Source organism: Pelmatolapia mariae, linkage group LG15, assembly GCF_036321145.2.
Source record: "Pelmatolapia mariae isolate MD_Pm_ZW linkage group LG15, Pm_UMD_F_2, whole genome shotgun sequence".
Lineage (NCBI taxonomy): Eukaryota > Metazoa > Chordata > Actinopteri > Cichliformes > Cichlidae > Pelmatolapia > Pelmatolapia mariae.
Genome location: NC_086240.1, coordinates 28,025,449 through 28,038,900, shown reverse-complemented (window position 1 = coordinate 28,038,900; position 13,452 = coordinate 28,025,449). Strand labels below are relative to the sequence as shown.

The 13,452-nt window shown below is 45.7% G+C and overlaps 1 protein-coding gene across 2 annotated transcripts in view; it reads left to right on the top strand.

Moving 5' to 3' along the window:
- The window catches only part of LOC134643769 (kinesin-like protein KIF26A), a 91,122-nt gene that overhangs the window by 17,642 nt on the left and 60,028 nt on the right, over positions 1–13,452 (top strand). For both annotated transcript variants that reach the window (XR_010096399.1, XM_063496311.1), the window contains exon 5: positions 9,304–9,496. Coding sequence is in view for 1 of the 2 variants with exons in the window: in XM_063496311.1 (XP_063352381.1) it covers positions 9,304–9,496 (193 nt within the window). In the remaining variant the exon portion in view is untranslated. The remainder of the gene's footprint in view (positions 1–9,303; positions 9,497–13,452) is intronic.

The following is a 13,452-nucleotide window of genomic DNA, read 5'->3' as shown; positions in this document are numbered from 1 at the left end:
CAGTTTAAACTTCTCTCCACCTCGACGACGGTGACCTGTCCAGGTCCTCTTTGCTAGTGTGCAGACCTGCCTTTAACACCTGTGGGACTCCACAGACCTGAAGAGTCGCAAGTACAGCCAGAATTCCTGCAGTCATTGAAGTAAACATCTTCCACTCAGGTTAGATTCTGTTATCATGTCCTGTTGGAGGGAATAAGCAGTAACACAGTCCTCAGACACTCTGATCAGCCTTTGATATACGGATCGTCTCAGGCTTTTATTTCATAGCTCAGCATGTTTGTGAGGAGGACACTCTTTACTCAGTAACTAAGGCAGGCTGAGCTTTCTGCAGACGTGAGACTTTAAAATGACCCGTGTCCCTGATCCCTGTATGCGTGGAATACAGAGTGACAGAGGAAGTGATGTAAGGAAGTTACACAGAGCAGAGAGTCACCCCTGGGGCTCAGCTGGGAATCAAACCTTCAACCTTGAGAGCAGTGTGTTAATAGAGCGGAAAGCTGAGGAGTAATGTGACCCACATCCAGAGAGAACTGAGTCCTGAAGGCCTCGCTGAGCCGGCCGTGCTGCAGACATGAGTGTGACGGGGGGGTTGATACCTGCTGCTGCCAAGGACCCCAGGACTTCCTGTCCAGACCGCCTCGCAGTTTCCTGTCTCGTACCGAAGAATTACCCTCGTGTTACCTCATGTAATCATGAATGTGAAACTGAAAGAAACACAAGGTGATGATTTCCAGATTTCATAATTTATTATCAACAGAGCTTATAAAACATGTCAAATGTCTAAAGTGAGAAACCGTTTGACATGTTTTAAATGTTTCACAGTGCAGCAGCTGCTCTCAGCTCACAGACTGATGTTGAAGACAATGACACTGCCCTCAGATTTAAAACGAGTTCATATTTGATTAAAGATCATATTTTCTGCATTCTACTGTCAATAAACTTTATGAACATCCTGACGTTTTGCAGGTTCAACATGTGTCCCATCTAGGGATGAGTATTGATAAGATTTTCACGATTCCGATTCCATTTTCGATTCTGTTTAACGATTCGATTCTTTATCGATTCTCTTATCGATTCTTTTTAAGAAAGGAGAACGCTAAGGTCGATTAGCTTAGAACTTTGTTTTATATCTTCTCTTTGAACAAGATAGAAATTTAGGAGTAACATGGCCTTACAAACCCAACAGTGAGATCTTAAGAGATCCACAGCCTATGGCTCTTCAATGGGGTGTCACAGGGTCCCCAGGAAAAAAATTGTAAATGTAAAATAATAAAATAAATATTCTTCTGTAGCAATAACAAAGTATAACATAAATTATTCTGTAGCAATTAAACAAGAATATCCAGTAATGTCCCTGCCTACAATTAAACACATTCACTTACCAAAAATCGGGGGCATCTGCTGTGGCAAATGGGTGCAAGCCTTTGACCACAAACTTAGTCACTGCTCGGTGACATTCGTCTATCCTGGCCTGAAAGGAGACGCTACCGGTAGACTGCAGCGAGAACTGCCAGCGAGCGCCAGCCAGACTCTGTTTGTCTCTCTCATCATGGTCACCTAAATGCACAGTAATGGCAGGTTTTGTAATAACGCAGATCGCGCTAACATAATATGCACTGTTAGTTGATTATTTACCTGCCGCATTAACGGGAGAGGACGTGCAAACGTTACCGCTGCTGCTGGGTTGAGATTCACGAGTCCGGAGCGGAATTAAAAACACGACATTCATTTAAGGTCATCGCGTGTTTTGTGAGCAAATGCTTTTGCATATTTCTAGTGTTTCCTCCCTTAAATGAAATATCTACTTTGCAAGTATTGCAAGTTGCCCTGTTGTCATCCGTTCTCGTAAAGTATAACCAAACTTTTGAGCGTTTGAGCCGTCATGTTTCCTGCCAGGTAAATGACGCTCCGCAACGTGGTGACGTCATTCGGGGCGACTGGAATCGATAAGGGAATCGTTTGCAAAAATGGCAAACAATTCCAAGGAATTGAAACAGTGGGAACCGGTTCTCAACAAGAACCGGGTTTCGATACCCATCCCTAGTCCCATCACATGTTGAACTGTGTGAAACAAACAGCGGTTCAGCGGTTTGCATGGAGTGCACTTGACTGTCCCCAGTCCATCCTGATTGTGCCGATTTGATTCCCGTTGAAGTCATCGCTGTCACGACTGTTTGTGATTTTGTGACGGTTGAGCACAAAAGCTCTGCCCACTGTTGTCCCTGTTCCTGCAGCAGATAAGAGACAGAAACCTCAGTTTTCTCTGCAGCTTCTTCCAAATGAGCCACTGTTGCACCTCTCTGGGTTTAAGCCTCAGAGTTTATCTCTGACTGTCAGACAGTCGGACTTCAGCGGCCTGGAGTGCCGGACGTATGGCAGGAAGATAAAAGCTGGCGGTGCAGAGGTGGAGCTGCTGACGGCTGTCCAGGATAACGAGGGCCGAGATGACGTTTGAAGCGGCGCTCTGAGGAAAAGCTGGACCGAAGGAGCTCGCACCCACACACTGACAGCAGGGCCAAACAACAAACATCTGTCTCAGAGGACGTCTGATCACAGAGTCATCAGATGATTCTGGAACAAAGAACATTGAGAAGGACAACCTCGTGTTCAAACCATGCGTCAGACCGAAGGTGGTACCAGGATCACAACGATAATAACACCATAACACACCTGTTTATGTTAGAATAAAGCCTAAAGTTTGCATTATTAGGGGCGTGGTCTCTGTGACTGACAGGTGGACACAGGCTGCAGCTGCTAGCTTCACCTGAACTGGAGGTCTAGAACGTGTTTGAGCCTTTTGAGGCATTTTAATGACATCATGTGACCAAAAATATGGCTGCTGCTAGGTTACTGTAGTAATAGAGTGTACAGGAATGCGGAGCTTCAGTTTTAGGGTTTTGATTGGATTTTACTGATTAGCAGTTGGGGGTGATTCGTGGTCTTTCGGGTCTAAACAGAGCCGCTTTGTGTTATTGTCATTGGTCAGAAGGTGATGTCAATCTAACATGCACACCTGAAGACATCTGCAGTGGTGTGAAGATGAGCTTTCTCACTTTTGGCCATCTTGACCGTCATGCTGCTGTTTCTGTGCCCAGACAGAGAAGATGAAACCAAATAGTCAATAATAAAAAAACTGTAAATATGAATGGTGAGAGGTGGAGCCTCTGAGCGCTTAGCTCCGCGCTCTCACAGACGTGGTTCTTTTAATTGTGTCTAATCGTTCAGTGAGTGAACCTCAGACACAGCTGATCATCACCTGCCTGCAGGTTAACTGTGACAGATGGCCTTGGGCTGCTCCTATCGATCGGCGTCTGCTTCAGAGAATTGATCTGGAAATGGATCTGTGGCTCTGATACCTCTCCTCGCTCTCTGCAGCAATAACACAGCTCTCTCCAGCTCCTCCTCTGATCAATAATCATCTCTCCACTCACATGTTGCTTGTTTTCCTGGGCATGCATTCAAATGTGTCTCCAGAGAGCAGCAGCAGGTAGGAACTACAGTAAAACTGCTGTCAGGCACGTTTTGGCATGTTTGTCTGGTCCGAGACGACCTGAAGGGGAGTTATGATAAATATAATTTCAGAGCAGCTGAGCTCCTACAGACAGCGCTGAATGAACCCGAGCTCCTCATGCTGCTTTCCTCAGCTCTGATTCGTGTTCACACTTCTGACAGTGAATTCTGTGTACTTTCCTGCTCAGGAAATAGCCAACCAGCTTTGGACCGGAACAGCATATCACCACTGTTCAGCTACATTATGGAGGGTTTTTTACCCCTCTGCCATAAAATGCTGGTGTGGAGTTGCTGTCATCCCGCTGGGCGGACACCTGACTTTGTGACCACGATTACCGAGGATTATCAAACTCTTACCACAGGTGCATCTATGATCTACCAGGAGGCTGAGGGGAGCACTCCTTTTCCCATAGAGAAGGGTCGAAAGGACGGAGCTGAGGTCTTCCAGGCATGTCCTAGCAGGAGGAGGCCCGGGGCAGAGCCAGGACACGCTCCAGAGATTACATCTCTCTGATGGTTACATACCCACAATCCTTCACTTTCATCGTCGCTTTTTTTTTCATGTCATACTCTGCGAGCTACACATTTTACCTGCAAATGAAGAGTTCCAGTGTGTCTGCACAGGTGTTCATTCATAAAGCTGGAACAAGGCTCGTGCATGTGTGCATAACGTTGAGATGAGATTTGATGGGAAAGAGTTTTAGTGCACACACACACACACACACACACACACACACACACACACACACACACACACACACACACACACACACACAAGCCCGTTCAGCTATCTTAGTGAGGACCTTCATTGACGTAATGGTTTCCCTAGCCCCTTACCCTAACCCTAACCATTAAAAATGAATGCCTAACCATAACCCTGACCCTAAACCTAACCATAACCTAATTGTAACCCTGACACTAAAACCACATTTTGAGCCTCAAAAAGGCCTTCAAACTTGTGAGGACTGGTGTGTGTGTCCTCACAAGTGACTGATGGTTCTCACAAGTAAAGTAGAATGCAGATTTCGGTCCTCACAAAGATGGCTAGACAGGAACACACACACACACACACACAAACACAAACTCGTTTTCATATGATATTGAGGACATCTCATTGACATTTGCTTTCCCCAGCTACTTACCCTAACCATCAAAAATGAATGCCTTAGGCCTGACACTAAAACTACATTTTGAGCCTCAAAAATGCCTTCAAACTCGTGGGGATGGGCACTTTGTCCCATAAGGCCTGTTGGTTCCCACAAGTATAGTAGCATGCCAATTTTATGTCCTCACAATGATGTCTAAACATGTACACACACACACACACACACACACACATTCTGCCTATGTGCACAGAAGCAGTGTTGGACAACTGGACATCCCGTTCACATTAAACTGAAAGTTTTTTTTCCCTTTGTCCTTAAAAAAAAACATTTACTTTTTTATTAATTATTGAAATAGATTAATTTGTGTTGATTGATTAGTGATTGCAGCTCACAGACTGAAGTCTTCTATTTGCTCTCCTTCAGTCAGTCTGTGGTTTCATATCAGTGACCCAGCCTGCAGGTTCTCAGAGAGGTTACACTCACACGAACACACACACACATGCTGAGTGTCTTTGAAGTCCAGCAGTGGGGGTGTCTGTCATCTCATGAAGTATTCATGTAGCATACCAAGTGTGTGTGTGTGTGTGTGTGTGTGTGTGTGTGTGTGTGTGTGTGTGTGTGTGTGTGTGTGTGTGTGGGGTGAACAGTGGTTTCACAGCTGCTGTGTGTCGACACACCGAGAAGGCGGGGCAGTGAAGAGAGAGAGAGGGGGTGAGCGAGGAGAGTGAGGGAAGGTGAGGTGAGCAAGGCAGACGGACCCACGGACGGAGGGAGGGGAGGAAGAGGAAGGAGGGAGGCTGGAGCTTTGCCAGTGTTTCCCAGCAACAACGGCAGTGAGAGGCAGGAATCCTCCCGCTCTCATTCACTCGTTTATTTCCACCTCTTGTTTCAGTCCTTTATTCCTCCTCTGCTGATGCCACTTCCTTTCATCCCTCTCTCTCTCTCCTGGAGTTAGAGGAGGAGGAGAGAGGTGGGAGGGGTGGAGAGGAGCGGCATTGCGATACTGCAGGAACAGACTGAGGAGCTACGGGAGAGAAGAGAGAGAGATGAGCAGGAGAGGTGGGAGAAGGAGGGAAGAAAAGAAAGGAGGTGAAATTAAAGAAGTGGAGCTTTGAGAAGGAAGAAATGAGGAGAGAGTAGGAGAGGAGAGATGACGAGAGGAGAGAGGAGGAGAGGTGGAAATAATGAAGAAGGAAAGGTAAAAGAAGAAGGAGAGGAAAGTGAGAGTGTGGAGAATGAGTTGCTGCAGGGTCAGAAAGATGGAAGAATGATTCAGTACGAGGAAAGAGTGGAAGGAAGGAAAGCTGGCTGAGGCTCTTCATTTGGGACCGAGTGAGGCGAGTTCTACAGATTGGCTGCAGGGCGTGAGGACGGAGGGAAGGATGGAGGGATGGACGGCTTCGTGGAGTACACACCATCACAGGCGGATTAATAACAATCATAAAACAAAGTGAACTCATCCTCCAGGAGTCTCTGCAGAACTTCGCTCCAACCAACATGAAAACGTCCCGTGATCAGATTTGCACTTCCTGTCCGAAACACGGAAAGATGGATTTGGAGTTTAGCCATATGGAACAAACTGAGGGGAACGTGTTGAGATGCCGATGTGCTGCTTTACAGATGAATACTGTCAGATATTTTTGGATGAATCTCAGCAGTTGGATGTATTTTTGATCAGGAACTCGGCACGTGTTCTTGGACTTTAGTGAGAAAAACTCTGATCACCTGAACATCGCTCAGCAGAGGATGATTGGATTGATGACAGCGAGACGGGGTTGGGAGAGTTTGAGGATATGTTTGGACCTGTGAAGGGAGCAAAGACAGAACGATGTTCATTCATGCGTGAAATGAATGTGATGTGAGTCATTGCTTTAAGGGGAACAATTGTGAAAAACCTGAAGCAGTTTTTTGGTTTCCTGTCTTATTTTTGATTGACAGACAGACTGAATCTTTATTGTTTGACAGAAGTGAGTAGGAATAATAATCTGCTGAAAGCTGAACGTGGTGATAAATCTGATGTACTCAACTGAACGCTTTAGGATTAACATAAGTTTGGGATCCCTCCGCAGCAGTTTGGGAGTTTTAAAGATCTTTTAGGTTCAACCCCTAAATTTCTTTATGGATTTGGTAAAAACCAGATGTTGAAAATGAAAATGAACTCGTTAAAATGTTTAATCCCTCTGAAAGGACAGACACACTGTTGATGCTGTGATTGACGAACGAAGAAACTCTGTGAGTTTAGGAAAAACCGTGTTGGACATCATGTTATCATCATTGTCTGGATGCATGGACAGTGTTCTCCTGTTTCAAAAGTAAAATGATTATCGCTTTAAAGAGCGGTTTATTGGAGTTCAGGGGGGATGGAAAGTCAAACTGATGGATGAAAAGCCATTTTGTTGGGAGCATGAAAATGATTAAAGCCTTGGAGAAACCTTCTCCAAGGTGCCTTCTTTGAGGCACCTGTTCTACCTGTAGAGTTTACGAAACGCTACACTTGTGGATGTTTGCTGCTGAATGCAGAAGGACAACAAAAGAAAAACCTTTAAGAGTTTTAAAAGAGGACACATCTGGATAAACATCTGGGTAAACCTGAGACAGTGAAAATGGACTATATGGATATGGACCACCATCAGCGTTTTTCCTTGATCGGCTGAGTGTCCGTCATCATGGGTAGATTTCTGGGTGCGCTTGGTTTGACACTGGATCTATTTTCTGGAGAAGGCTTCATAGGTCAGCCTCGATGATGCGGACCAGGTGTCCCTCCTTCACAGCTGTGGTTTTAACACTTTGTTTGAATAGATCTGGATCTTTACAATGGTGAATGAGGACGAGAAGAAGCTTGGTCCCACTTCCTCTTTAAGATCAAGACGTTTGAGCAGATAATGGATTGGAAGGAACTGTGAGTAATAATAATAGTGATTTTTAAATCCTATTCCATCTCAGTCCAGCTTCATGTTTGAGGTACTGACGGTTCTGTGGAAGGCAAAAACCGAGAGCAGTGGAGAGACGTGCTCGCGGTGATAAATGAAGCCCAGATGTAATTGATACTGGAGACGACTGAAGCATAGAGTGTAAAATAACAGCTTCAACGAGTCTCTGATGTCTTTTCAGTTTCTCCTTCAGGGGCTGTTAAACATATTACACCCTTTGTCCTCACAATGTATTGCGGTTGCTCACCTGTGGCGTCAGACATCCACTCAGAGAAGATGGAGACATCCCTAACCCTGTGACATCACTGAAACACCATCATTCGAGCTAACACGTGAAATTGTGTAGACGTAGATCTCAGATCACGGGTGGGTGTGGATGGTGATGGTGTCAGAGCATCAGAACATCTGCATTAGCATTAATAAGTCCTTTAAAGAAGTGCATCAGCCGCAGAAGGACGTAACCGCCATCACTGTGGATGACTTCCTGTTTAGGTGACGTGCACAGAGAATGTCGGGTATGCCGAGGGTTAGCACAGATTAATACATACCTGGTTAAACACAACGATCAGGCTGTGGTTCTCCCACAGTGCGTAAACAGATAAACTGTGTTCAGGTTTACCTGAGCAGATGTGTAGACGATCTGCACCCTCTATGGCGGTATCTTCATCACCATGGTTACAACATCAGTGACAGTCACAGAGTGCATCCTCCACCAAGGTCAATAACGTATTTCATGTTTTTAAAGAAAGCGGTGCACCTTAAAGCTTCTTCTTTTACCCATGATCCTCCTCTCCATGAAGGTCATGAACTTCAAAGTTTGAAAGTTTGCCGAGCTTCACATTTTCTTCGTGAAGTAACCGAATGTTAAGCACACTTTGATGACTCTGGGCCACGGAGCATGTTCATTAGCATCCTCCTCAGCTGAGCCTAGAGAGAGCTGCATGACTGGGATCAAATAAAATAATCAGAGTAGTTGTTTTTTTTTTACTTTGAATTTATTTTGAATTTTCTTGAGGTGAAAATTGGGGGTTAGAGAAGTTTGAAATGTAAAATCAACTTTAGAGCAAAAGCATCAGTTCGATAAGATAATCAGGTGACCTCTGTGACTGCCAGCTGTGGTCTCTGCAGTGGGGAACAGGGGGCAGGGTGGTCATCCAACCCAAGACCAAAACACAGGTGCCTTCCTTGTGGCCCTGGTCGCTGGTGGCTCTGCTTTCCCAGAGTGCTTTGCTCTCTTGTTGTGATGCAGCGCTGCAGTTTGATGGGAGCGGGACATTTTTCATCCTCTTTCAGGTACGTCCTGCTGTACCTTTGCTCCATCTATCTCCAACCCACCAGGACACGCTGCTGCTCCACCCTCGGACACAAACGGACACACACGGACACACACAGACACACGGACACACACACTCTCTCTCTCTCTCTCTCTCTCTGGTAAATGTGACGTTGGCGGTGAGTCCTGCCGGTGGTTGGAGGCTATAATGACACGCACTGTTTTCAGAGTATCTGTCTGGGAGGAGGCGCCGGGAGGAAGAGTTTGAGCCTCCTCCTCCTCCCTCCTCTCTCTGCCTGTGTTTGACATGGACCTTGGAACTCATCTGTTAATAATCAGTCTCAGACTGATTCAATAATCAGTCTCAGATCAGCTCTTCTCTCACTCTGATCTTATTTTATGTTTTCTTTTATTTCCTGTTAAACGATGTGTTTGGGTGCAGCTCGGTGCTCTCTGACTTTGTTTCTGTGTTTTGTGTCTTCAGGGCGGCTCACAAGCTCAGTCTGTCCCGCAGGAAGAAGTCCCCGCCCGGCTCCGCCTCCCCGCCCGGCGAGTCCCCGGGGCCACTGCTTTACACCGGGGGCTTCAGCGGGGCATTGCAGCTCTCCCCGCCTGCGGTCCCACCATGTCTCCTTCGAGCTGGGTCAAAGGTCAAGGACACGCCGGGAATGGGAAAGGTGAGATGGTGTGGTGTTAGTCCGGATCTGATGAATGTAGCTACTGGGACTTTACCTGCTCAGCTGATGGAGTCGAGCCTTGAAGTAAGCGTTGGGGGTGTAGGGGAGGGGAGGGTACCAGGTCACTGTAGTCTAAGGAGCTCAGAAAGAATCAACCGCACTTCTTCAGGTTTGGTGAAGATGCTTTACCTCGCTCATGTGGCTATGGCCTGGCTGCAGGGGGGCAGTCTCTTAGGAGCCATCGTCCCTCGGCAGGATGTCTGCAATCAGCAGGAATCTGTGCTGTAGTCTTAGTCTGGGCTCACACTGCCTGTGTCACATGTTTCTAACAATGGGTTAAACATCTGCTCTCCAGAAGATTAACCCTGTAACCGGCAGTACTCTAAGAAGAGTGTCGTTAGCTCAGAGGCTGTAATGAGCTCTGCAGCCCATAGGGGGCACTGACAGGTTTGTCTGTGGCAGGTTAATGTTTGTTGCCGTTTGGGTGCAGATCAGACGCTTGGCTGTCAGACTGTTGGCAGATGGAGCAATTAACGTCTGAGCTCAGGCCTCCACCAAATCACCGTAATCACACAATGTCCTCGCTAACCTCTCAGACACAGCTGACTGCGGTGAGCCAGGTAACTCTGGCACACCGTTAGCTTGAAGCGTGAGCTCCTCATTTCTGTGCTCTCTCATCTCTGCTGACACAAAGAAGCACCGAACTGAGACTCGCAGACATACATGGTTCACTGACGTGTTTGAATTTGACGACTCTCCGTCCACGTGAAGCCCTCATCATCTCTCTAAACTCGTCCTCTGACTCTGAGAGTCTGCCAGCTGCTGTGACTGCAGCAGTAAGTGCACCTGAATCCTGAAGAGGAAGCTCTCTGCTGGCATTCAGATGTCAGGTGATACCTCTTGCAGCAGGTGGGCCCTGTGTGAGGTTCCCACAGATCAGGGTGTGCTGCTGGCTTCAGAGCCCTGCAGGCACCATGTAGGGACTCCATGTCTCCTCACTGCAGCTCAGCTTCCTTCATCTCCATCCGCCGGCAGCTGCAGGAGCTCACATCTGCATCCTGCCAATGCAACATGTGGGCGTCGGTTAATGAGGCAAGGACAGAAATGAAAGAGCATTTTAAAGGAGACGCGGTGAAGTTAGGAGGATCATACGTCTCTGCTCCTGCAGCTTACACTGAACTAACAGAGTCACTGCCAACACCTACAAACTACTCATAATGCACTGCGCTCTGCAGGAGGCAGAGCTACTGTCCATCCAAATGAGCTTGTTTCACACTCAGCCAATCACAGCATCCACTTTAAACTTAAGCACTTTGTCTCTACAGCAGAGAAACCCCCTGTTTGATGATCACGCACCCTCACGTGTTAAAATCATGAGGTCATCACAAGGTCATCAGCTGTCTGTGCCCTCTGTCCATGAGTGCACATAGCTGAATAGCAGGGCTGCGGTGACCATCATCGTGTCTTGTGATGAAGAGCAGCAGCTGCTGATTGCTACTGGGAACAGCGACATGCAGCTCATCATTTCATCTTTCTCCTTCTTCTTTTCTTCTGATCTGAACACAAAGAGCAAAGTTCTCATTAAGAAAACTGAAGCTGCTCGTATTCTTCTTTTTCTTTAATGGTCTCCACAGCAAATCACCTCCCTCATCTCCTCCTATCCTAGCATCCTCTTCATCCATGAGCCTTCTCTGCAACTCCATCTCCATCCTCTACCCTTCCTCCTCTGCACATGCTTCTTGCTTTGACTTTGTAAGAATTTAGTGACATTAGATGAACTCCTGGAAACAGGAAGAGTCAGAGGGAAGTGTTCACTCTGACTGCCGTCTCTTCTCTCGTTTGCAAGCAGCGCTGCGTTCATTCCTCTGAACCTGCAGTTATCCTCTTTAATGTCTTAAAACTTCTCACCATGCCCTCTGGCTGCTCTCTGTGTGGGCGAGAGAGCCTGAGCTGGATTCTGGGTGTAAACACTTCATCGTGAGCGATATCAAACTCTGAGTTCAGACTGAGGTCAGAGCTGTTTCTGTTTGAAGCTCTGCAGTTTGAAAGCAGCTCTTCAGATTTCACTCCTACTGCTGCTGTACCTTTAATCAGAAAATATCACAGTGAGGATCTGACCCAGCCTGCTCCTGCAACACTGCACTGATACATGCACTTCCTCTGACGTCCAGCAGAGGCAGCAGGGAGTCAGTGCTCACATGTTTACAACCTGATACACTAACTGTTTGGTCTCTATAGATATGTGTCCCTCCATAACAGCTCTGTTTGCATTATTAGGGGTGTGGCCTCTCTGACTGACAGGTGACACAAGTGGTTGTAGCTACTAGCTTCAGCTAAACTGGACCTCTGTGCTGTGTTTGTGCTGTTGGAGCTTTTTGGAGCATTTTTAATGACATCATATGTCTAGACTGTCCAGGAAGGCGGAGCTTCAGTTTTAGGGTTTTATTTGGAAGTTACTGATCAGGTGAAAGAAAAAATGAAGAAAAAATCCTGTAAAAACATTTGTTTGAACATAAATGTGCCGAGTAGGGCTGGGTATCGTCACTGATTTCTAGAATCGATTCCGATTCACAAGGTCCCGATTTGATTTGATCCACGATTCGATTTGATTTGAATCGGGTAAATTTGCCTCAAACAGACAGAAATATTATAATTCTGATCATTTATCACTACATATCCATATTTTTTATGTTACTTTTATTGCCAAAGATAACAAGGCAATTCACAGCAACAACATGACCTGAGACCAAATCTGCAATATATAATGGTGAGGGTTTAAACTTAATTTAAAAGGAAAAACATATATACACATATACATACATACATACATACCAATACCTACATACCTAAGCACAGATGTAGCAATGTTAAGGCTTGAGTGTCCTTTCAAAATATTTTATAATTGGTCTCCATTTTTTCTCAAAGGTTGGCACTTTTAGTTGTAGTTGAGCTGTTATCCGTTCCATCGTATAGACATGTCTAGTTTTCAGAAGCCACTGGGCAACTGTGGGTGCTTCTGGTTTGAGCCAGTGAATTGTTATCATTTTTCTTGCAGTCATGAGGAGGAGATGTAGGAGAAAGTGCTGCTCATAGGAGATACCATCAGGAAAGACATCCAACAAAAAGATCAGAGGATCCATTGGGAGGTTGACTGACAATATGTTTTGTATAATGTTCTTAACATCCATCCAGTACTGTTGTATGCAAACACAGTCCCAAAAGATATGCGTCTGGTCCCCCACAAACCCACACCCTCTCCAACATTTATCACTGAAACTACTTTTGGATAGAAAGGTTTTCAGTGGAGTTCTAAAAAATCTTAATTTAACCTTCCAGTCGAATTCCTTCCACATTTGACTACCCACCCCTCTGTGGCAGCCACAGCAGACACTCTCCCATGTGACATCATCCAAAATTATATTGAGTTCCATTTCCCATTGTTGTTTTATATGATAGGTATTATCAGACATGTCAATCAGCAGTGTCTGGTAGATCAAAGACACTTGGTTTTTCAATGTACCCGACTTTTCAAGCAGTTTTATAAAATGGTTTTCTAACCCGATTGGTTCTCTTCTAATATTGTCCCAATCTTTATGCTTTGTAATGTAGTCCCTTAACTGCAAATATCTGTAATGGTCCCCTGGGGATAAAGCATATTTAGCCCTTAGCTGGGCAAAACTTTTAGGAGTATTCTTTTCAAACAGCTGATTGACTGTAATCAATCCTTTCTCCGCCCACCTCTCAAATTTCCATTTATGGGACCCGCTCGAGACATGGTCAAATTCCCTTTTAACATTTTTAACACTTGGTTCCAAATCTTTACAGTGTGCTTGACCCATGGGTTAGTTATTTTATTTTTTTTCCGTGATTGTGGGTTGAGAAATGGGAGACTCCGAAGGGAGATACCTGGTAATGAATACTCTTCCATAGATACCCACTGCATTTCTGAATCATGA